The sequence below is a fragment of the Streptopelia decaocto genome (assembly GCF_964273445.1).
Source record: "Streptopelia decaocto genome assembly, chromosome: 1".
Classification (NCBI taxonomy): domain Eukaryota; kingdom Metazoa; phylum Chordata; class Aves; order Columbiformes; family Columbidae; genus Streptopelia; species Streptopelia decaocto.
This window is the reverse complement of record NC_138663.1, coordinates 169,455,453-169,479,855: the sequence shown is the minus strand read 5'-3', so window position 1 is coordinate 169,479,855 and position 24,403 is coordinate 169,455,453. Positions and strand designations below refer to the sequence as shown.

The 24,403-nt window shown below is 34.5% G+C and overlaps 1 protein-coding gene across 3 annotated transcripts in view; it reads left to right on the top strand.

Moving 5' to 3' along the window:
- PIBF1 (progesterone immunomodulatory binding factor 1) overlaps positions 1 to 24,403 on the top strand; it is a 118,876-nt gene that overhangs the window by 29,750 nt on the left and 64,723 nt on the right. For all 3 annotated transcript variants that reach the window (XM_082054199.1, XM_082054197.1, XM_082054198.1), the window contains exons 9-10: positions 1,523 to 1,648; positions 5,653 to 5,751. In XM_082054199.1, the coding sequence (XP_081910325.1) occupies positions 1,523 to 1,648; positions 5,653 to 5,751 (225 nt within the window). The remainder of the gene's footprint in view (positions 1 to 1,522; positions 1,649 to 5,652; positions 5,752 to 24,403) is intronic.

Genomic DNA, 24,403 nt, shown 5'->3' with positions numbered 1-24,403 from the left:
GAAGGTGTAATTTCTGCCATGACAAATTTCTTTTTGGCAAGTAGTAATGGTAATAGCTTATTGTCTAAGCTATGAGAAGATGGTAATGCTCATTGATTCTGCACATAAGAATTGTATCCTGAGCTCCTGATCGTCAGCATTCTTACTTTTCTTTCTACATATTGAGCCATATAATACATAAAGAACACAAAGTTTCTAATAGAGGTCTTATATTCCAGTGCAGTGTTGGCATTTTTGGGCGTGTGTGTTTGGTTTGGTTTTAGGTTTTTTTTGTGTGTGTGAGTTCTGTTTTGTTTGTGTTTTGTTTTTTTTTTTTAATTATAAACCTCTTCATTGTATCCAAGATCTTCATGAAGTATTTTGCTGTCATGTGATGCAATTGAGGAAGGAGAGGAGATAAATTAACTTTTGCTTTGAAAGGTCTGCTAAAATTCAGTGTCTCAATAAAAAGAAAACAGGAAAACTTGGACAGCAAGCATTCTGACATTTAAACATTTTGGGGCTTTTAATTAATATGAAGGAGATTTGGCCAGCTCAGGTACTGATTTCTAAAAATTATGGGCTATCACACAACTGGAAATCAGAAGAAATCTGAAACTTTTTATAGTTTTAGATGCTCATTTCTTCCTAAATATGGCTTTATTTCCAAACCAGTAATTTCTACCAGTTGCTTCCTTGCTGGTTGTCTATTTGTGAACATTAACTAGATGCTATACAATTTTAATGTTCCTTAGTGGTTAAGTACTTACAACATAAACCTTTTTTTGTAGTTTTGTAGGATCAATTCTTCATGGAATTCCTTGCAGTCTGTCATGGGCTTCCGAAGTTACAAAAATATATCAATATTACTCTGAAATGAAATTATTTTGTCCTGGAATTTTTTTTATATCTGCTGCTTAAAAACTTAAGTATGCATTTAAATTAATTTATACATCACGTTGACAGAATTAATTCCAAAATCTTGGGGATTTTTGACTTGTAAATCTCCACTGCATGGAAACTTCCATGTTTCTTGTGATGTTTTTTCCCCATATAAGGTGCCAATAACACCCAACAAAGTCTTGTAGTAGCATGGCAGTATTGCAAGGTAGTAAGTTAATCAACTCTTACGCAGTGATGAAGAAGCTACAAGACTTTGGAAAGTGGGGAATGAATTCTTTTTTTTTTTTTATGTGGTTAATTAATATAAACTCTCATGTAGAGGCTGACAAAGAATTTCTAGACTAATGTTAAGCCTAATGTTGCTTGACTGGTCAGTGTCAAATTACTTTAAAACAGTGTGCAGAAAGCTTTTATTTATTCCCAACTAAATATTATTTATTCCTGATTTTCACTCAATTTGCATAACAACACAGGCTAATATGTATTTCAAGCAACTTGGGAGAAAAATGTGTAAGAATTAAAATAAAATCTAAAATGAAGAAGTGCTCTGCTGTACTTGTACAGCTGTACCTGAAGTTTTGTTATTTTGGCCAGCGCAATTAATTTTAAATTCCCATGTTGTGTATTTGTTTATTTACAGAGACCACTATAAAACAGAATATGAAAAGAGGCTGCATGAAGAGTTGGAACAAATAAGGTTGAAAACAAATCAAGAAATCGAGCAACTACGAGGCACTTCAAAAGAGATGTATGAACGTGAAAACAGGTAGATAAGATGCAGGCAACAACCTGATTAGGACAAAACCAACCAAGTACAGTTTTGTGCTTAGGTACAATCTTAATTGACTGGCTCTTTGAGAAGTCATTAAAATGTGAGAATTTTAGTTAAATTATTAAACTGATATGAATCGTGTAAAAACTAAAATGGAATTTTACTTGTACAGGAAATATATGGTGTTACATTATTAAATGATGGACATCTAACATTGTCAATGAAAAGTATTATTAAAATTCATGTTCCATATAAACGTTAGTGGTTTGAAGTTTGTTCAGGTGTATAGTGTTAATTAATACAAAATGTATTGATTTACCTGTCATGCTATATGGGTGATCTTGAAACTGTGCCAGGAAACCAGGGGTTGATGCAGGTATTGATGCAGAAAGTAGAAAAAATGAGGGAAACCAATAAGACTTAAGTCTTTGCAAAATAAATCAATTTGAGATTGTTTACAGCATTATGATTCTTGAAGAAGATACCAGTCCTGTGTGTCATCTTGTTCAGTTCCATGGAATTACATGCAGAGTTAGGCACATGCATAAGCCTTTAGGGATCTAAAGATTTGGATTTCTGGCACTAGATTTCCCTTTGAGCTTGTTTTTTGCCCCTTTTATTAATTTAAAATAGCAGGAGTGCTTAATAATTCATCATGACTTCATTGTAGATGTCCTGAAAGTGTCTTGTGTGGAGAAGGAAATGACTGTAGTAAAAAGATATTTGTGGCATCAGCATCTGTTCCTCTAATAGGTCATTTTGTTGCTGCTTAGAAGAGTGAAAAAAGAACATGACTCTTGCTGTCTGTCTTCCAGTCAACTGAAAGGTTCTAATTAAAAAAAATTACATCGTTGTGTAGTTTTGCAAGAGTGAGTAAAATATATACACACACATACATACACACAACTTCCTGTATGCAAATCTATTTGGAATTACAAAGTATGAGTTTAAACCTCCGCTGTTCATGGAGGTTTGACAAGGGTCTGTATATCATTGAGAAAGCTACTGATAGGTATTTCATTTATATCTGGAACCAATTTACAGAAGTTTTGTTCCTCATTTTGAAATAATTACTTCTGAAATGTAAATCCCTTAGATTTTACTTCATATTTTGGAAAAAAAAAGATAGCATATGCTCTTTCTATGAAATACTAAAAAATTCCACCATAAGACAGTGTCTGAAGTGCCTCTCAATAGTGAGACAAATGGAACCCCAAATTGTGAGCAAAGTGCTTTGCAATGAACTTGTGATGTGAAGAGATGCTGCCTGTGACTGAAAATAGATGCTGAAGATGCTGGTTTCATCTTCAGGCTCAAAGCACGAAACGGTATTACAGCTAAGCTGATTTAATATTCGGTTGTTCTTATTCCTTACCACTTTGCCAAGCCTGATGGGCATGATGTTTCCCTTGCATTTATTGGCACTTATTTTATGCTTAGATGAGTCAGTTCAAGAAGCTCAAATGGGGCAGAACCAATGAAAAGTCATTCTTAATTTATTAGGCATCAGTTTCATTTGGTTGTAGTAAACATTGGCTACCTTGGCATTAGTAAGCAGGAATGAATTCACAGGGCTCATGAATGTCTGCAGGAGGTTTGACTTTGGATTAGCTGTAGTCTGTTCCCAAAGATCAAACACAATTTCTTAGTTTTGAGCATGTTAAGTGCTCTCCCTGAGCACATCTTTGAACTTGATTCAAACCAACTGGAATCCAGTGTGTGCACTCTGGAGTAGTTTAGGGATGTGAACTGATGTGCAATAATGGCAGTTGCTAAGAGGTTTATTTCAAAAGTTGATATGGATACCCTTGTGCTTCTGATTCCCCTCCCCTGCCCTCAACCCACCTTTTTTTCCCCTTACCTGTTCGTGAATCTGTAGGCAGTGTTCCTGTCCCACTTTAGAAGGGTATTTTTGCTTGTGTATGGTAGGCTTGCTAGATGTGTGATGGTCTGTATGGCCTGTATGTGCAGCCAGCAGATAGGCGCTTTACCTCTTTTAAAATTACAGTCACACAGCCTGAAAACTGGCAGCGTTGCTAGTGTGTTTCCTAGTTCTGTTGAAAATAATTTCAACTGAAGTTACATCATGTCTGTGATTGTCATCTTGTTGGTTGAGCAGTACCTCACTTGTGTCCATTTTCTTTTTATTGCATTTTCAACTGATTGGCTCTTCAGTTTAGCAAAATAGTTTATTATCTGAATGAGCCGCTGTGTATCTCCTACCATTTCATTTTTATCCCACTTCTGTTACACCACTCTTAAGGGTACAACATTGCACTCCTACTCTCAGACTAGGTGTCGAGACAATATGCTTGATGTTAATGCTGTTAACACTATTAATGGCCATGTTCTTATATTTTGGTATGAGTCAGTTTTAAGGAATCTACTCTCAAGAGTAACTTAATTTTTAAAGAAATTTTTCTTATCTTTCTCTCATAGCCAGTTAACTAATTCTGATGCTGATTATTCATAAGTAACTATTTTCTTATTCATATTAATTACTCAGAGTAGTACCATTGGTAACATTTCCTTAGTCTAGAAAGGTCTTTCACCCCAAAATTATATATCTTTAGTCTGGCTAAAATGACCTAGGAGAACATTAACATGGGCTTAATAATTTTCTGTTTACCTCTGTATCTTGACTTTTTCTTCAAAATTTGCCTGATACTATAATTTCACTTTGCTTTAATTTGAAAAGTTTGTTCCTCTGGGGAAGGGAGAAAGAAACAACTTCAGTGGAAAGAGCTTGGTTGCATTTACATTAACGGTTTAGTTCAGCCGAAACACTGGATTTTGAAGTAAAACCCCCTGGTCATTGCTGCTTGCCATGTTTTTGCTTGCCTCACAGTGTGCTTGAATTTGCGATATTTTGCTTATATTTGTACCATGTGAACAGGATTTCTTTTGGATGAACTGAAGTTGAAAGGGGTCTCTAAGATCACCTAATATATTTCAAATGCTAGTGAGTGTTCAAGTCTCAGGAGCCAACCAGGAATAAAGTAAAATCCTCAAAAAAAGTCATAACGTAGGTGTCTGGTCTTCAACAACCACTGTTTGCTCTGCGATTTGACTGTTACTGTATTGCAGTAAATAATTAAGGTAAAGCTTATAAGCACTATCCAAGCAGTACTTCCTCTTAGCACACCATTGTAATACACTGTACTATAGGCAGACTACAGATTAACGGAGTATTAATACCTATATAAATTTTTAACACAAATACTACACATATTATTCTTCATATCATGCTGTTCTCTTTTGTAACCTCATCTAGGTGTCCCTGCTCTGTCAGGGGGATTGGACTAGATGATCTTTTGGGGTCCCTTCCAATCCCTAACATTCTGTGATTCTGTCAGTGAAATAATAATGAGGTTGTTTGCAAGTCTTAACTGAATCTTCGATAAAAAATTGAAAAAGTGTAGAATGACTGCAATTAAATGTTTGTGTTATTTTATGGTTCTGTGCAGATCAAAAATGCTGCCAGTAATAGATGCCAGGAGACACCAATGATATGCAATAACCTATATATCTGACTAACTAGTGAAGCAGTTGTATGTGGAAGTAGGATTTTAATGGCTAGCTAATCTTCTCCTGCTCTATCATAGAAGTTGTGAATCATCTCAGCTAGGAAGACAGCATTCCCCTAGTTACTAGTGAAATACCAAGCCATGTTATTGGAATTTATCTAATGCCTACAAAACAGAAGTAACATGTAGTTCTAGTGTTCTAGAATTATTCATATATTTATACATATAACCAAGTGATTTGATCATTGGTTTTAGAATTTCAGAACAGGAAATTTTGCTGGTGTATATGAAAGTGTAACAATCTGAAGTAAAGCCTCTGTAATGAATAGGCACATAGACAGACCCTTCTATCATTCTATGAGAATTCAAGAAAGTGGTATTGAAGTTTAAGATCAGTCAGTAGTAATTCATGAAGCAAAACGGTCTTTTTTTCTAAAAGATTCTTGACATAATGATTTTTGTTTCCTTCAGAAATTTGAGGGAAGCAAGAGATAATGCTGTCGCTGAAAAAGAAAGAGCAATTATTGCTGAAAAGGATGCTTTAAGAAAATATGATCAACTCTTAGAACAGTAAGTATCTTTTAACATGCAAAAAAACCATCTAAAGGTATAACTGTGTTTATATCTAAGCAGCTTTAGGTAGGAAGAATGACTGCTTTGCCTTTCTGCTTATAAAGAATAAACTGAATTGCAAACTTTTTTTAAATGAAATTACACATTTAATTCTAGTGGTATTTTTTTCTGTTAGCAGTGCAAAACAATGTGAAAGTTTGATTCTTATCCTACAATCTTGTAAAGACAAGCAAACATAATTACGCATCTCTCACCAAAAATGTGGATTTCATATTTTATATTGGCAGTGGTCAAACTCCAAACCTGTTCTGTTGGGTTTTTTAATCTAGTTTCAAGTAGAAAATTATCTTGTATGATGTCTTCAATTAACAGTTTTTGTAAAGTGTGGATAGAGAGCCGTAGTCATGAACAGTTATGCTTGTTACATGCCTCTTTTTTTACTACTGTCTCTTCTCAGTCTTTCATGTATAAAAAATAGTGTCTATACAAACATACAATTCTATTCATATGGAGAAGGAAACTCTGGTTGATTTTTCTGCCTGTTTACAAGCAGTCTCACTTGTAGCACCTTGTTATTACTTTTTGTAAATTTAGAATATTGGCTATGGTAAGTTATGAGGTAATTTAAAACTATGGACAGTAATCAAAGGTACTCAGGATAAGTTTGTCATGTGTCCTTAATTTTGGACTTGATTCATTGTTTAATCAACTCATTTTTTCTAGAATGAAAAGGTCAGTTCATTAACCAACTGTGACACCTAGCAATCTACTCAAAGAAAGTACTTGGCGTGAACTGTTTTTGCTTGGAATTGTTTTTAATTATAAGTAGTAATCTGTTAAAATGTTGTTAGCTTAAGCATAGCCACAAAGTAATTAAAGCTTTTAATTTTAATGTGTAACTCCTAAATTCCAGTGGCAATATTGCTCCCCCAGCATAGCCACAAAGGACTGAAAAAATAGTCAGTGCTAACAATAGGGGTAGTGGAACAATAGGGGTAGTTCTAGAGTAAATGAGTCAGAGGACTTGATATCCACGCTGAGTTTAAGACGTTGGAGTTCAGATTAATTCTAGTTTGGGCTCAATGGGCCCAAGGGTGCTCAATGCCTTTTGGTGTTTAAAGTGCGTCATAGGTGTTCTTCGATTCTCAAAGTGAGTTAATTTAGCGAACTCTGAGGTGATGGCTCCCCAATGCAAATTCAAGTGTGGAAATCAAAGCTGGCTAAGTGAGGACAACCAGGAAACTTCATTCAAAACTGATCTCCTGATTTAAAATAAAATCCTAATGTGAGTCAACAATGTGTTTCTTTCTGATGAGACTCCTGCCTTTCACTGTGATAAAGCTTACTATTACATGTGGGGAGTTCATATCAAACTAGAAGCTCTTCTGGAAGGTAGGTCTGGAGTATGATAATAATTTGAATATGCACACTTTCTTGTTTTTAATGAAAAGATCAACTCTATAATTCTTAACATATTTTAACATTAACCATGAAGAAAATATTTTTCTATTCTGCTGTATTCCTACTCATAAAATCTATCATTTTTTCATATTGTTGATTTGTTTGAGGAGGGAAGTTGCCCTGCAACCAGAAACATAGGAAGATTTTAGAGCTTCAGAGGGGGAAAAAAGAAAGTTAGTAATATGCTATTTGTTGTTACCTTGTTTGTTACACTCATGCTTCTTTCCTGCTGTAGCTTTTTCTACCTATAAGCTCTCCAGTTAAGTAAAACTCTCCTTTCTTCAATTAAAATAAGTTAATATGTTGATTAATACTGTTTTTTTGGAGTTCAAAGAAGTAGATCATTCCTCAGAAGATAATCCTTTTCAGAGAAAAAAACTTGGGAAAATGGAAACCCATACTTCCCTTCTTTAAGATGTATGTGTCTCTCTTTAAAACTACCTCCTTTCTAACCATGGTACAGGTGGCAAGACCGTGACTTTTTCTACATTCCAAGTCATCTGCCTAAATGAACTGCAAAGTAACAAACTGGCACGATAAGATGGAATAAATGCCTTAACTTAAAAGACCCAAGTTCTGAATTTACTGTGGACTGACATGTGGCAGTTCTGTGGAACAAATACATTTTCTAATATCACTGAAACTGCCTAAGATAAAAAAGGAATACCTGTGTTGTCCAGTTCTGTATTTAGGTCATTATAACAACTAGTTCTACTTTAGTGAAAACAAGGTGACTCATCGTAGTTACCACTGATATCATAATCTGTATAAACAAACATGTTTGAAAGCTTCAGAAGTATGTGGAATGTTGACTGGCCTGACTGGTAGTTAAATAAAGCCCCTGGCAAATCTTGTGATCAGAAGTGTAACTAATACCCAATTTTCTAGTCAAATGCAGTTATTTTCATTTTTCTTAGTGATGTTTGTGATAGATTTTTGTAAACAGCTGTTTACAAATGCCAAGAAAATACTGAAGTGATAATATTCATGAAACGAATATGATTTATATTGAGAAAGAATTTGCTATTTCAACCTCAGAGTAGGTAACTATGATGTCAGGATGTAAGTTTTGTTACTCTCTCTGGTATTATATAGCTGTAAATTCTGCGTGATATTCTACTTTTCTTTTACCTGTGATAATGAAAAACACCTCGACTGATTTGATATTTTGGATTAAACTGTGATTAATGTCACAGATGTCCTAAAGAAATTATAGCTCAATGGAAACATTTTCAATTTGTTTTAAACTGCTGGTAATGTGACTAAAATGTTTATGTAATTTTGAAGCTATATTATCTCAATTGAAAGTGTCTCGGGGTTGAATGAGGAGAGCAATTCTATAATAGCTCTGTCATCTACTACAAGTGAAAAAATGTGGATACTAAATTGGTTCCAACTTTTCCTTCTCTTCAGTATTCCCAGAGTATTACTTTCAAACTATTGACTGTTAATCTGTTACTTCTCCTTGCCAAAAAAATTCAAGCCAACAATACAACCCCAAAAAACAAAACAAATGCATCCTGGTTTCTTATTGCTTTTTTCCTACTGATTAAAGAGTCTGATTTCATATAAGGTGCAACGTCAAACTGAAATGGTTCCTTTGCTCAAAGTGGACTCCAAGGTCACCTCAGGGGATGCCTACAACAGTCAGCTCTTGCCTTTGATTGTTCACTTCCTTTAAAGCTGAAGGAGTATAATTTCTTTTTTTCAGGACTGTACAGCTCAGCTCTAACAGAGGAAACTGGTTTAAAAATTCCAGAATTACTGGGAACACAAAGGAAATGTGTTATTTTTACAAAATCTTATTTTTCTTAGTGACAATAAAAAAAATAAATCTGTACTCTTTTACAGTTGATTGCTGCTCACATGGTGTACTCAGGCAATTTTTCTTTTCTCGTCTTTGTAATGGTAAAATAAGAAATGTAGAAAAAGGGAGAGAAACAAAGTAGCTATGCAGTAAACAGAAAAAGAATATTCAAGAAAATTGCATTATGGCAGTACTGTTCCTTCAGCTTTGCAGTCGGCAGTACTTATAAAAAACCTCAGGTTTGGGACATTTAAATTTCTGCCTCTTGTCTATGAGGTAATAGGATATTTTTAAGTATGTACTTTTTTTCCTTATTGTTTGAATATGCCCAGATGCTGAAAGACCATTTTAAAATGGTATTTTTATAGTTGTCTTGAGTAAAATCAGGATGATGGCTACAAAAAAAAAAAAAACAGTTTGGAGTCTTAGATTTATTCTGTAAAGGTTTCAAAGGATTTTGGATTATTATTTAAACATTTCTGGATTGATGTATATAGCTCAGATATTTAATACTGTTAGAGATGTAATAGAAAATCTGCTACAGATAGAAATACCTTTAGATGTATCTGAATCATTTTTAGATGTATCTACATTTAGACATATCTAATATTTTTATTTAGAAATGCCTTTCTCAAATAAAAAGCAAAACAGAATAAAAGTCATTGACATTTCTTGATAGCACTTGTCTATGCTTCATAGGTGAAAAAAATATGCAAAAAGTTATCTGTATATGTGTGTTTACCTATTTAATGCTTTTCTTTCTAGTCAGTTGCAAACTTGTGTATATACATTTTGGAGACTTCTTTTAGTCTATCCATTGATCTTTATGATCTGATTTTTTTTTACTTGTTCTTCGTAACTGTAGTATTTTTTAGAATTCATTTGGAGGTGAGATTAATGCTATCTGATTGTAGTCATCTGTCTTAAACCTTGTAGGTGATGGAAAGAGGTGATCAATCCTGTTTATAAAATGGGTGTTTAAATTAGATTAAATTAAGATCCCTATATCTTGTTAATTGCAGACAAGTCTAGAGGACCATTTTAGATTAGAAGATAATTGGATACATTTACTGAATAAATAAATGTTCTACTTTGCATTTAGAATCTCTGCTGCATATGCAGGAATCTCATTATTAGGTTAGAATTTATTACTTTATATATTAATTGTTAATAGAAACATTAAAATTAATAATTTGCACCTTCTGTTTACATATTTTTATAATCCAGATGTTGCTGACTGCAATTACAGGATTCTAATCTTAAAATTATTGAGTCAATGTATTTGTGTGCTGGACTTATTGCTAATATTTAAATGAGGATTTATTATCTCTTCAAGAATATTTGTGTAAAATGAGGATTTAAATAATTAATTTTAAAAATATCCATGCTGGAAACTTCTGACCAAAATATTTCTTTGCCAAAGCTGCTGTGACTGTATCTATAAACTACTGCCATGGCATTTTACTTCCTAGACAGGGCTTCTACTTTTGTATATCAGTAGTTTTGTGAGCCCTTGAAGACCTATGTAGGTCTTGAAAATTACTACCCCTTTAAATCTTCAGTTGCAATTAACTTCTTTAGTGTTTTCTAAAATACTTTTTTTTTTAATAATCATTTGCTGCCGCTGTATTAATTTATGACTTGTATAGTATGATGTGTACATGTAATTTTCATAACTTTAATATTTGTATCAGAATAAAGCAGAGCCCTTCACTATCATTTTTAGACCTTGTCCAGATTTCAGCCCTAGTCAGTGTAACTACTACACATTTCCTCTAAGAACTATCTTCGTCGTGTTCTCCTGATGAGAAAGTTAAGTACAAGGTGCAGCTAAAAGGATAAAAGGTGGATGTTATGGTAATTGCTGAAAGACACTCACCTGGAAATTCAGAATCAATGCAAAGAACGCACTGAAAGGACCATGAGTAATAATATGATGAAGCAGCAGAGAAAAAGCACATTTCCCAGGTGACTGGGTTTAGTTTGTTTCCAAGCTGTAGAAAAAGTACTGAAATCCATAACAAAAACTGTAGTGTGCATGCTGTATTTCTGCTGAAATGACTAGCAGTGCTCCTACTCTTTTCCCCTTTTCTTCTGAGGATATGCTTATTTGGAGTTTGCATCTTAATGGATGATTTTAAGCTGCTCTCTAATGAGCGATTGTCTTTCAGTGATGTTTCTACATAAAAAGAAGTCTGATGTATCTCAAAGCCTACTTCAGATTGCGCTATAACTGGAATGTGTTTTAATAAACAGAAGGAGAAAATGTAATTATCTGCTTTCATCAAAGAGATGAGTAGTAGTGTTAGGAAGACTGCACACTTGCTAGGGCATGCCTGGTTGTCTTTGGTTGTTCCCTAATAAGGATCTCCAAATTTTGCATTCTTAGCTATGATAGCGTTCTTCCAGAATGAATGCTTTAAGCCCTGTAACCAGTTGCCTCATAACTGTAACTGTCTTGATGTCTTGAATTATTGGTCAGGACTTGTAGGAATGATAAGTGAGGCTGATGGCTGACCTTTCTGAGCTTCATTACATCTGGAACGCAGGCTTTGAAGTTTGTTCTCTTACTGTGCAAGGAATGTTTGATGATTATATTTATAGCTCTAGAAATCGTTTTATTTCACTTCCTCTTGCCACAACTCCTAAGAACTAATTCTCACAAAATACTGTTAGCCTCTTAAAGGTGCTTTGGGAAGGTTGTAATATGGACATATCCTCATATTGATAAATATTTTCCTCTAGCCTTGACATTCTTGTTTTACCTGTTCATTTCCTGCTAGACAAAATGCCTTAATCTTAAAACATTAAGATTAGTAAAAACAAAGCATTAAAATTTTGTGATTACTGTTATACTGAATACCTAAGAAACTTTTTACTCTTTTAAGTCTGTAGGTTTTTTGTTGGCCTGGAAGGTTGAAAATATATCCGTGTCCTTTGAGAACAAGTTTGAAAGGAGTTATAAATTCCTTCAAAGAGGCATTTAAGGTTGCTGCTGCTTAGACTTCATATATTTCTTGAATCACTGGGTAGAAACTTCCACTGTAGCCCATGATTTTGCTATGATTGTTGTCATCCCTCATGTATACACACATTTTTGTGATTCACTGCACTTAGCATCTCATTAATGATGAGCACTGACAGGATAAGCAAATGGGGTCCTTTGGAACTCATTACCGAATGATGTTTTGGGTGCTAAAAGTTTATATGGGTTCAAAAGGAGACTGAAAAAGCTCAGTGATAAATCTTAGAATTGCTTACCAAGGAGAAATGACATCCTACTCAGGAAATCCTTGAACTAGAAATAGTTGAACAGTAGTGACAGAGGATTAGGGAGAAATACAATCTATGCAGAAGTTTTTCTTGCACTTCTTGAAACACACACTTTTGGCCACAGCTGGAGACAGGATTATCAGGCTACATGGACCTTTCATCTGATACAATACAGCTATATTATGTACAGCTATTCTACATAGAACAGAAGGTATGAAACACTGGGAAACTTCTCAGCCTGTTTACTGCATGTGCTTTGTGTCCCATTGAAAAGTCTAGGTTGGATGCAACAAGAAGATATAAATGAAAGCATTTATCTGAGCATGAAATTAGTGTGATTTTATTTTTATTATTTTAAAATAATGTTACATATATCAAGTTATCTATGCAAATGATCTTTATTTCTGGAATGTTTCTAAGGATCTGAGCTTTAAGGATTAAATTTCTGTGTGAAGCCCCTAGCAGCTTTAGGTAGCCCGAAACATTAACATTTTGATGGCAGGTGAGAAAAGAACCTGTTTACAGGAAACTCCAAGTACATGGTTTTTAAAATATGGAAGAAAAACAAGTCACAAATAACAACATGACAGTAAATGCATGCAGTGATTGTTAGTTGCATATGTCTACCAAAACTGTACATTATAATGCCTATTCAAAAGCCAAATTCTTCAAAGCATGAAAATTGTATTTTCTGTATGACTCTACAAACATTTTGATACTCAAATGATGACTATGTAATATTATGTAGTATATTTCAGCCTAATAAAACCATAGAAGTTTTATTTTAATTGTAATTTTCTTCTGGAATTAGATTCTGAATCTGTGGCTAGATTCTGATTACCCTCTGGATGTGATAACTGTTGAAGAACAGTCTGTCCAAATAGGTGCTTACATGGCTTGAGAAGAAAGTTACAGCTTTGTAACCTAGTGAACCTCACAGTAAACCCATGGGAGACTCTGAAATTTTAGTTATGAAGACTAATATTTATGAGAGTGAGCTTTGAGCTGTGTTTTGGTCAGAGCTTGTCTTCTGCAGAATCATATTCAAAGTGTTGAGGAGACACTAGTTATAACTGGAAGCCCAACTCTGGTGCTCTCAGCCTGGCGCTCACTTGCATGTTTGTGGTACCTGTTTCATGCAAGTAATAAGGAAAACAGTAGCATGTTGTTCTGGAATTGAGGGTAGCTAGTCTGTTTGTAAATGAATAAATGAAAAGGACTGTCATACTGTGTTCATGAACACACTACCAAAACGGTGAACATCATTGAGCCAAGGTACTATCAGGCCCTAAGCCACAGGGAGCTGTTTGCCTTTGGCATTAATTCATCCAGCATTGAATGTGCCTAATTAATCACACCGAAGCTTTCCCAAAAGGGAGGGATAATATGATATTTACGTGTAGTGCTCGCAGCTGAAGAAACCACCGTTCACAAGTGATGGAACAATCATGTGAGTCCTTGGCAGCCTCTTTGTTGCTTTGTCTCTCCATGAGGTTGTCTTGTCTGGTGACTGGTGCCTCAGTGAGGAGAAAATGGGAAGACCAGGGCTGGAGGGCTGACTTCCCTTTTGTATGGTCTTGTTGCTAGATAAGATTTCCTCAAGAATGTATCCCAGACTTTGTCAAGGTTGGCTCAGAGTGTTGTTTACATTCAGGGGCACCAGTAAATTTTTTTTTGAAACTACATGCCTTCAGCACTGAAGTATTGCATCACGTATTGGATAGTGGGAAGGCCATGTCCTTTAGTTTACTCAGTACAAAGCTATTTAGATAATTTTTACAGCTGTTTGTGTTTCTAGCCAAAGGATCTAAAGGCATAGTTGTGTCTTATATGACTATCAGGGTAACTCTGTAAGGAATATTCTGTGAAACCAGCAAAATGAATGTGCAACTGAAGTTCAGTGCATAATAAAGTTACTTACAAACAGAATTTTAGCAAGTTCTGGATGGGCCTCTGAGGGGAGCACTGCATGAAAGTAAATATGCTGGACTGCTGCTGATGGTAGCTGGTGATGATTAGTGAGAGGATTTGTAGGAGGAGTGTGGTGAGAGGCAAAAAGGACAGAGAACCTGGCAACTGCAGAAACCCAACAGGGTTGCACATGAAAGAGTAAATCGGGGGCTTTACTACAAGCAATAACGGGCTTCTGTAGTTCTTCCTGCTAGGTAGAATTCATAAAGATGTTGCTCATATGAACATACACTGCCCAAACCTTTCTTTTAAGTCCTGTTTATTAGCAGGTTTTTGTGCTCGAAAGGAAACAAATGTTGATGACTGAAGATGCTGTTGTACAGACCATGCCGCAAACTCCTTTCATGAAGCATGGAAAAGGGCAGGGATTGTGTGTGTGTGCCCCTTATAGGTATTCCAGAAGAAAAAAATTGCCATAGCTTATGCCAGCATCTCACCCATAGAATAGATATTAATAGAGACAGCGTGACTTGAGAAACTTTCTCTTAAAGGGAAGTAAACTTCTATTAAGGGACAGTAGAGTTTTAGAAATAAGTGTACTAGAAATATATTCTAGGTTCCTTTGAGGTGAAGCTTGGGCATTATATAAAATGTTTATATCTGTCAGTCATTTTAGTCTTTTCATAAATGTTAGATTTCATAATATACACGTAAAATGTAAATGTACATACTTGCACTTACAAGCCTATTTGTATATCTCTTCTAAAATTTAAATACTGGATATATTGTCAAAACGCTTCAACTCTTGGCTGATATTTTAACATAAATACTATTGCATGTGTATGTATATAATCTAGTTTAAGATTTCATGTGGAACTTGTCATCTGGAATTGTTTTTGTGGATATTCTAATTGTTTCATGGAAAGTGTTCGTTGCCATGGGTAAGCAGATATAGAAGTGCACTGATTCATCCCTTTTGAAATTTTGCTTAATGTTTGCTCTAATTTCTCCCTGATCTTAACCTTTTCCTTCCCAGAAATATCTAGATTATAAATTTCAAGATGCTTCAAAAAGTTACATGCTCCCATTTAACCTTGGCTATGTTGCTGGGTTCAACAGAATTGTTGTGGGTTGTAGAGAGGTGAAGAACTTGGCCCATTCAAAACCCTGTGGGAAGGGGTGAAAGTTTTGGTTATGCAAAATGACGAATCTCTGAGTGTACTCACTATAGACTGTTTCTCTAAACAGTAGAGGACAAGCACAGTGTATCACAGTATCACAGTATGTTTGGGAATTGGAAGGGACCTCAAAAGATCATCTAGTCCAATCCCCTGCTGGAGCAGGAACGCCTAGGTGAGGTCGCACAGGTACATGTCCAGGCGGGTTTTGAATGTCTCCAGAGAAGGAGACTCCACAACCTCTCTGGGCAGCCTGTTCCAGTGCTCTGTCACCCTCTGTCACCTGTCTGTGTGACTGATGTAAATCCCATGCCCCTGTGAAATGCCCAGAATGAGGTGGAGTGAAACCTCAGTTGATACCTTAATTCTAAAACTTTTAGATGTAAAACCATGTGAGGAAATATTGTATCTTTTCTGTCTGTTGCATGTTAATCTAGGACATTTTTGTTTTTACAGGCAATGTACTTTTAGAAGCTAGTGGGGCTGGGTTTTTTGGTTTTAAATTTGTCCCTTATGACACTCTGTTCTCAGTCACAAGTTGTGAAATCTGGGTCTAATTTCTGTGTTATGTCAAAGTTCTGGGCTTTTTTCAAAGTATTCTATACACAGAGATAAATGGAGTACATTTCAGCTTTATTTTCTCAGTGCCAGATGAATGCCTCTTTTCAAAGAAAAAACCCTTTTTAAAGTAGTGCATTTGCTGCAAGGTACTTGTGTTATTAAAATATGCAGATGAACAGAAAGTAGTTGACATGCTACAAGTTAGAAAAGAGCTACTTTATGGTAATTTGTTTGCCTGTCAGGGCTCTCTTCACCCAGCATTTTCTTACTTTGTGAAATAATGAAATCTCTCTTTTATCCTTCGTCTCAAGCAGTTATCTGTTTATAAAGAACAACTGTATTAAACAGTTTCAGTTTATCCATTGGAGTAACTGCAACCTTTTTTTTATTGCTAAATTGATATCTTTTGGCAGAATTATTTGTGAATTATTTTTAAAGATAGTTTTTACGTTTATCTTCGTAAGTTTCTTTTGTTATGCCAGCTGTCTAAATCTTTTCATAAACTTCAGTTAAAAGAAGCATATTTTCCATGATTATTTTAAAATATAATGTTTACTGGAAGGGAAGTGTAGTGAATTCCCACAGATGAAGTGTGAGTGTATTTCTCCCACTTGTAAATGAGTTCTTATTTCCTACAGTACATATTCTGGTACCACAATGAGTCATTTTCAACATGTTTTAGCTTAGCTTCTAAAACATTTTAAAACTTGGCAGATACATGCAAATGAATGTTACATCCAGTTTTAGAAACTGCTTCCAAGTAGTATTTTACTAACATGATGTCTGTGAATAGACCTTTCAGAATGCAGAAGTGTCCTTTGTGATAAGCCTAAAAGCATTTGCAGAGATCTTTTTTTTAAACTTGTTTTGATTTAACCATCCTGTAAAACAGGGAGAATATTTTAGTGAAAAAGCTTTAAGGTTTATAGGCAAAGAGTTGTAAATGAAGTATTTTAGCCAGGCAAGTAATAACTTTCTTTAGGTATATGAACTGAATTTTGAAAAATGTCATACTGTTTTATTTTACTATTTTTTCAGAATAAATATAGTGCCATTTCTGTTTCAATACGATGTTGTTTAAGGTTGTATATACCAATCCATCCTTTAATCTGTTTCTGAAAATGTTACTTTTACAGTCCACATATTAGAAAAGACTAAATAGTTTGTATGATTAAAAGGGAGTTAGGAGTGATGGGGTGGAGAAGGACAAAATTGGAGGAGTTAGACCAGGCCTACTTAGATTTAAAAGAAAAAACAACTGGAAAAACAAAAACCAGACCAAAAAACCTCAACTCAGAATCACCAGTGTTCCATTTGTGAGAAAGTTTATTTTCATTTATCTGTTACTTAAAGAATATTTCATGTATCTACTACCTTGTCCTGGCTTCATGGTATCTGGAACATTTATTATAACGAGACCTTAGGTAGTTTGCTCCCATGTTGATGCCTATGCTTAGACACACGTTTCTGCAGCCTGCATTTGAATACCACCCTAAATTTTTTCCAATTGTTGGCAGCATTTGTCTTGTCAGCTGAATATGCATGGTAGGGATAACTTTGCAAGTCTGTGATTATCCTGTTCCAACTTTAACCATCTGTATGATGTCCACGATGCAACACCACGTTATCAGTAAGTTGTTCTTACTGTAATTATCACCCTTAAAAATTTGTTTAACTTTTTATTAGACTGAGAAGAAGATGGGGAAAACACTTAAAACTTGAATTAATAAGTCTAAGTTGTTGTGAAACTTGCTGAAGATTGATGGCAGGCAAAAGAGGAAAGGGGAAAAGATGAGGGGTGGGGAAGGGCATAATGTGATTAAAAAAAGAGGTGAGACAAAAGAGGTAGCAGTCATGAAAACTTTACTAAGTGGGATTCATCTGAGTGTAGAATATATAGTGCAGCTTGTCAGTCTTTCTCTCTTTGGAAAAGTAGTGTAAGCCAGGCAAAGACAAAACAGTTGCGAGAAGGTATTGAGTGAGTGGAAAGCAAAGTGTTGGGGATGGTGGCAGAGTCCATTTTTTCCATCCTGCCCATCCAGTTAGCTCTGTATAGCTATTTGCAAAGGTTGAAACTGTAAATCTTATTGATGGTAACTTACTTGATACGCATTTTGTTCAGTACAAGGTGAACATCTTCCAGTTCTAACACTGAAAACCTTTGAACACCCATTTTCAGAGATCTCGGTTTTGTTCATACCACTCTTTCAGAGTTTTGTGATCTTTTGAAAGCATTTTTTAATGTAATATACTGTTAGACTTTGGATGAGTTCAAACATTAATTTCTGAGAAAAGTAAGTAAATGCAACATGGATTTCAGTACAGTTTTTACTCTGGCTGGCATCAGTCTTATGTAAATATCTGTGCTGGGTTCTTTCTTTCTGTTTACTTAATAAGGGAGTCTACATAACTAGCTCAGATGTAGATACCCACATTGTAAACAACTGAAGCTAGGTGAGGTGACTCCACCTGTCTTTTCTGAGTTAAATGAGTTCAACATAGGCTTTTCACAAATTCATGGGTTTTGGAGCTTTTATGCTTTACCATCAATCTTACTGAGTTCTTTTCTAATGTGGAATCTTTAAGCCTTTAAGCATTTGTCAAATGCTGGTCATAAAATTCAAATGTTTTTTTTATGAGGTATGATATACTTCATATGCTGCTTTTGTTTTGCCTCCCTTTTTTTTGGACTCTGCTCTCTTCTGTGATTGGGAGAGATTTTGGTTGACAGAAGTTCATTGAGATTATGTAGGTCTACAGTTGTGATTAGGCAAAGGATTAGATCTGATTAATGAAACTACAGAAGGTAGGAAGATACCACGCTCCTTCAAAATTTTCAATCTTAGCTATCTTACAGTAACTCTTAGAAGAGATATCACGCCCACGTGAAGAGCAAGCTTGCATTTGTCTTTTTAGAGAAAAGGGGAGAGAACGTGGACAAAAATTGGATAATACACCATACTGTTTCCATAATATAAAATGTTTCTCAGTCCCTTGGGGTCTAAATGTGACAGCAGCATTAAACAAAATACACAATAACTATATTTCAGTGTAATACATGGTTGAGAAGTACAGGTTTTGCACATGATAATGGCTTTCCAGCAGGTTGCCATAGTGGTATCTGATGGCAGATTTTCCTTGACTAGATTCCACTGAAGTCTTAACCAGTACCTCCTGTTCTCAAGCACCACCTAACCTCAGAGGCACTTGACATCAGTCTGCATTCCAAGTTGGAGCACATCTAGGTAGAGATCCCCGTGCGTGCTCGGAAGTCTCCTGGTTTGGAAAGCTAAGTGCTTATTATTTTGATACTGGTAGGGAGGTGCTTGAACTTGGTTCAAGTCCCTGAAGGGCCTGTTTGTATTAGATCATGGCTAACTCGTTCAACAGCACTGAGTTCGCTCCAGAACACTGTTAGAAGAGGAGGTAATAGCAAAGTTTGCCTCTTTTGTAACGTGCTTTGAGCACTCGCCCAGGAAGTTCAAGACCTTGGTCCTTTCCCTCTCAGTCTCCCGAAGTATTTAAACAGGTTTTGGTGTTACCTGGGAGTTTTGTCAATTTGCCCAGAATTATTGGCAATAAATGTGGATATATATATATAATGCATGACTTCAGCAAAATGCCACAAAAGAGGAAAAATAAACAGATTTTGGGGACTTTCTTTGCAAAAGCGGATTATATGAATCCTCAAAAAAATTATAAAACCACAATTAAAATACAACTCGTAAACTAAAATATAACTTTTAGAGTAGTTGCCTTTTTGCATTGCTTTTTTCCATTATTAAAAAAATACGAAGAAACCTACAAATGTGAATATTGGCAATCAAGCAGTTGCCTGTGGGGTTTATAAACATAATTTTGAGAGTGAGCCTTTTGGATCATTGATTCCTTTGTCATTGCATGTAACTGTCTTTTCATAAATTAAAGTCTGATCTCTGCTATTCCTAGAGGAAGCTATTTTAGTTCTTCTGTTCAGATGGAGCTTTAATTTCTGTTCTAAGGTTATTTTCTTCTGGTTTATAACAAGGATTTCTGATGCCAGCATTAGTCCCTAAATATCTGTTGTTTTTTGCCCTCTTTAAATCTTAGTCAGACTTTATTTTCCTAGATTGTAGCTTATTTGGCTTCTCATGGGATAAATTCATTGTTCTCTTGAACATCCGAGTACCATTTCTTTTAATCTTGACCTTCCTTCAACACAGATAACCGGAATTCTGAACAACATTTCAGATAATTTCCTGTTCTATCTTGTATGATACCATAGTTTCCACTAGATGTACCTTAGTGATTCCTGGAACTTTATGTCTTTTGCATAGCTGGATCATGTTACTGGTTTAGTTACCCTGATATCATGTAATTAATATTAAACTAGATCCTTTTACTCAGTCTGTTCTGTCTTCTAAATGTCTGGATGAAAAGAGCCACTACCTTAAGTTTTCTAGCCCTGGTCTAAGTCCCGGATTACTTTTTTTTTTCGCCCAAATCTTCACCTGTTCAGTGATGTGTCAATAGCACAGAAAAATTGAATTGCTAAAAAAAAAGGAAATGAAGGAGGTTTCAAAAATTATAACTGTAGCTCTGGTGTATGATATTAATCAATGTGAACTTGCATTACTGAACAATGTTTGTGAAAAGTGCAAGTACTTGTACGTCAGTTCCTTGTTTTTATCATTTATGAGTTCATACAAACCTTTCAAGGCTTTTTTTTTCTATATTAGCTGGTTATGAAAAAGCATAAAGCAAATTACATGTGTTTCTCTAATTTTTGTACTTGCATAAGTTTTAACTCTTCTGTACATTTTATTTAGCAACTACCAGGTTTAATTGCTATGAAAATGTTGACTAATGTTACTTTTTTATCTCATGGAAACACGTAGGATTTAATAACATTTGTTTTGCTAATTACTAGTTATATGGACCATCCGTCTATGTCCTATTAGACAGAAAATGTTTGATCTGTAAGAATACCTTTGTAATACACTCTGGGTCTAAGGAAGAGGGTAGATATAAATTGTGTTACAGTTCAAACAATAGACTTACCTTTCACTTTCCTGATACACTTTAATACTTTACCTATGTATTATAGCTCATTTGTGAAATGATTAGACATGTTTAAGCATCACTTCTTAAATTCTCTCTTACAATATTAATACTTATTATTTTTCAAAAATGTTTGCACTTTCAGCAGTATTTGTACTTACTTGCTTTTGTCTTTCTACTTCACTTACCACCCTACAAAATAAATCTTTGCATATTGAGATTGATGCCAAGATGCCAGCAGTACAAATTATAATGTATGATTCATATTACAAACTCATAGAGCATTTATTGGTGTACTAGTACATTCCTATGAAATGACACAGTCAGATAAATTTTTATATGTAAATGTACGATCACTGAAAAAGATTGTTGATCTTGCATGTGTGCACATTCCGTATTGATTCAATTACCTTTAATAGAAAGGAGCTATTTTCTGTTATGGCCAAATTAATACTAAAATAGTACATGAATCATTTAAAAAAAGTCTTCTGAAATACTAAACTAAATTTGTTTGAAAATTAGAACCATTATATATTTTCCAAAATAAAAATTAAGTTTGTATATCCTTTGAGGCAATATAGTGGACAAGAATCTCCTAAACTAAGAAAAAAAAATTAAAAGGTAACTGAAATGTGATTGTGCCAAATGAAAGAATAGTTTTGCCCATACAACATTAATGCATATAAATGGTTTTCCTGATCTTTACAAAAATCTGAGTTCTAACCCTACCAACTGGATTGTGCTCAAGACCTCTTCCTTTTGCTATTTTTGTCTTTTTTTACACTACTATTTCAGAAATTTAATCTTTATTGCATGCTAATAATAATAATAATAATAATACTTTGAGAATTAATAACACTTAGAGAAGTAATAATACTTTTAGAAGGCCTTGGGAAAAAGGTATTTTTATACAGTCAAAAAACATATACAATATGCACAGTTTTACAATTTTACTATTGAAACTCAGTGGCAAAAAATGGCAGCATGGTTTCTCAATCACAAAGAGTGAAAGAAACATATTTTAAATAGTACTGTAGGAAGGTTTCCTTTCTGTTCTTGAGTAACTTCAGTGTCAAATGGTGTGTCTTTTTTAATTTTTGTTTGCATTTTTTTTTAGTTTTGTTTTGGTTTTTGGTATTCTTTTGAAAAATCCCAACTTCCACTTTTTTTTGAAGCTGCATAAACTAATTTAAGTCAGTGAGAAATGTAAGAATGGGAATGGTAAGTGCTGTTCATGTTAGAGCTGTGGAAACCAGAGTTCATAGGAGAATAGTACCAGAACACTAAGTATTGTTACTTTTGTTGTTATAATTTGAAGTATAAAACTTGAAAAAATTTTTGCAATAACAATAGACTTTTTTAAATCCATAAAAATAAATGAATATGCAAGTTATAATTCTCCTTTTACTGTATATTTTAATTGCTTTCCTCCCTGCAAAGTTGATGGTTCTATTTTCTGTCTTGAGTAACGAATACTGCAGTATGTTGTTGTTTTATTAATCATATTGCATGCTGTATTTGATCATGATCTGAGAGATGCATTGAATTCCTTTAAACACATGCTTTAGATTCCTATAGATCCATAGTACAGTTGTTGAACATACCCTGCATTTCTAAAGAAGCATAAAAAGATTGCTCACATTCATACAAGAGTTTGCTTCCAAGCCAAGAATGACAGATGCTGTTGCAGCTGAGTAATGTAGTGTTTTAGGAAAACACTCAAACAGTAGTTAACTTAGGTCAAAGTAGAAAAAATGAATTTAAGATCTAAATTGGAGTTAAAGGTACGTGAGGTATGGATGTTGGTTGTACAAATTGTCAAGTATTATGTTCCAGTTCATTAAATCTGCAACATCTGAATGAAATAAATAGTTCTGGTCACTGCTTTTATTAATTTCAGATGTGCCTAATTTCTTGTATTCTTCATTTTCAGTAAATGTATTTGCAATTTTGTTGTTGTTGTTTGTATTTTCATATTGTAAAGTGTGTGTAAATGATAGCATCCCAAGGAATGGTGAAGAGGGGAGTTGTCTGCACACAATCCAAACTTTTGTGGCCTGGATTTGACTTTACTGTGCCAAAGCAACATATTTGTCCTATTTTAATGTCAACATGATCAACTAGAGTCTTTAAATTCATTCCATGTGCATCAGAGAATAATTCACATAAGCGTTTGATTGTAATTTTTAGCAATAATGTAAGATAATGAAGTAGATATTTGAAAAGTAAAGTAAGAGTATTAGTAAGACAGAGGTACTGAATTATATAGCGTTGTGTATAATAATGCTATGTCTAGCATTAACAGACACTATTGCAGAAACACAAGAGAGGTAATGGCACAGACTCAACAGTGTAGCACTAAATGTACCAAAAATCCTGGCACACACTTTTCCACTTAAGCGATGACAATTTTGGTTTCTACAATACTAAACATGTGTATAGCTTTACCTCAATAAGAAAGATATTGTTCTGAATTTTTTATAAAACCCCTAAAGGTGGCATGGAAGCAATTATTTCTCCAATCTGTCAAAGTCATTAACTTTATAAACCTACAAGTAATTACTTACAGTCCAGCAAGGAAACTTAGGAAAGGTATTTCTTGTCACTGACCAAAAAAATAATCTATAATGGATGAAAAAGGTGTGATTCTGCAGTTGTAACAAGTTTTATTCTTCGATTGAATTATAATGTATGTGATGGTAAGTGGCAAATAATCAATAATTTATTTGACTTTAAAAAGATATATTTTATATAAACAAGCAAGTTCTGTTGAATTGTGTTATATTTTGTGGCTAGGGAACAGAAATCCATAAAGAAGAATTTCTTTGATTTTAAGGAAGGACTTTTAAGACAGGATAAATTGCTGAATATTCCACATCCTTCCCAGTGTTGGTGTTACAGACAGCTGAATTAGCTTGGTATTTCTTATTACTTTGAAGGGGAGAATTTCCCTTGAAAGTTTAAAAAAAAAAATAATCAAACAGTTTAAGCCATAGACCACTTCAAAATAATCCCTGTTTAGTATTTGACCCGTATCTAAAATACTATTTCTCTCACAGTAGATATTCCATCCTTTTACCGACCTGTTTGAATTAATTTGGGAAGGTCCTGTGGTTTATGTGGATCAAACAAGATGATATCTGTGGTTACTTTTTGCTATATCTAAGACCATGTATACACGGTTCTTTATGGTTTTGAATGTATCTGATCTAGCTTTATACACGTCTGCTCATATACTGTGATTAGTTTCAGCACAAAGCTAAGTGAAGACTAACTTACTGTAGTGCTTATGTATTGATTGGAGTCTTGGAAAATGCTCTTCATTATTGAAAGCCAAGACCTCTTTTTGAAAACCTGCTGTGGCAAAAAGAATTACAAATCCTAGCAGCATAAATCCAGAAGTAACAACTTTTAAATG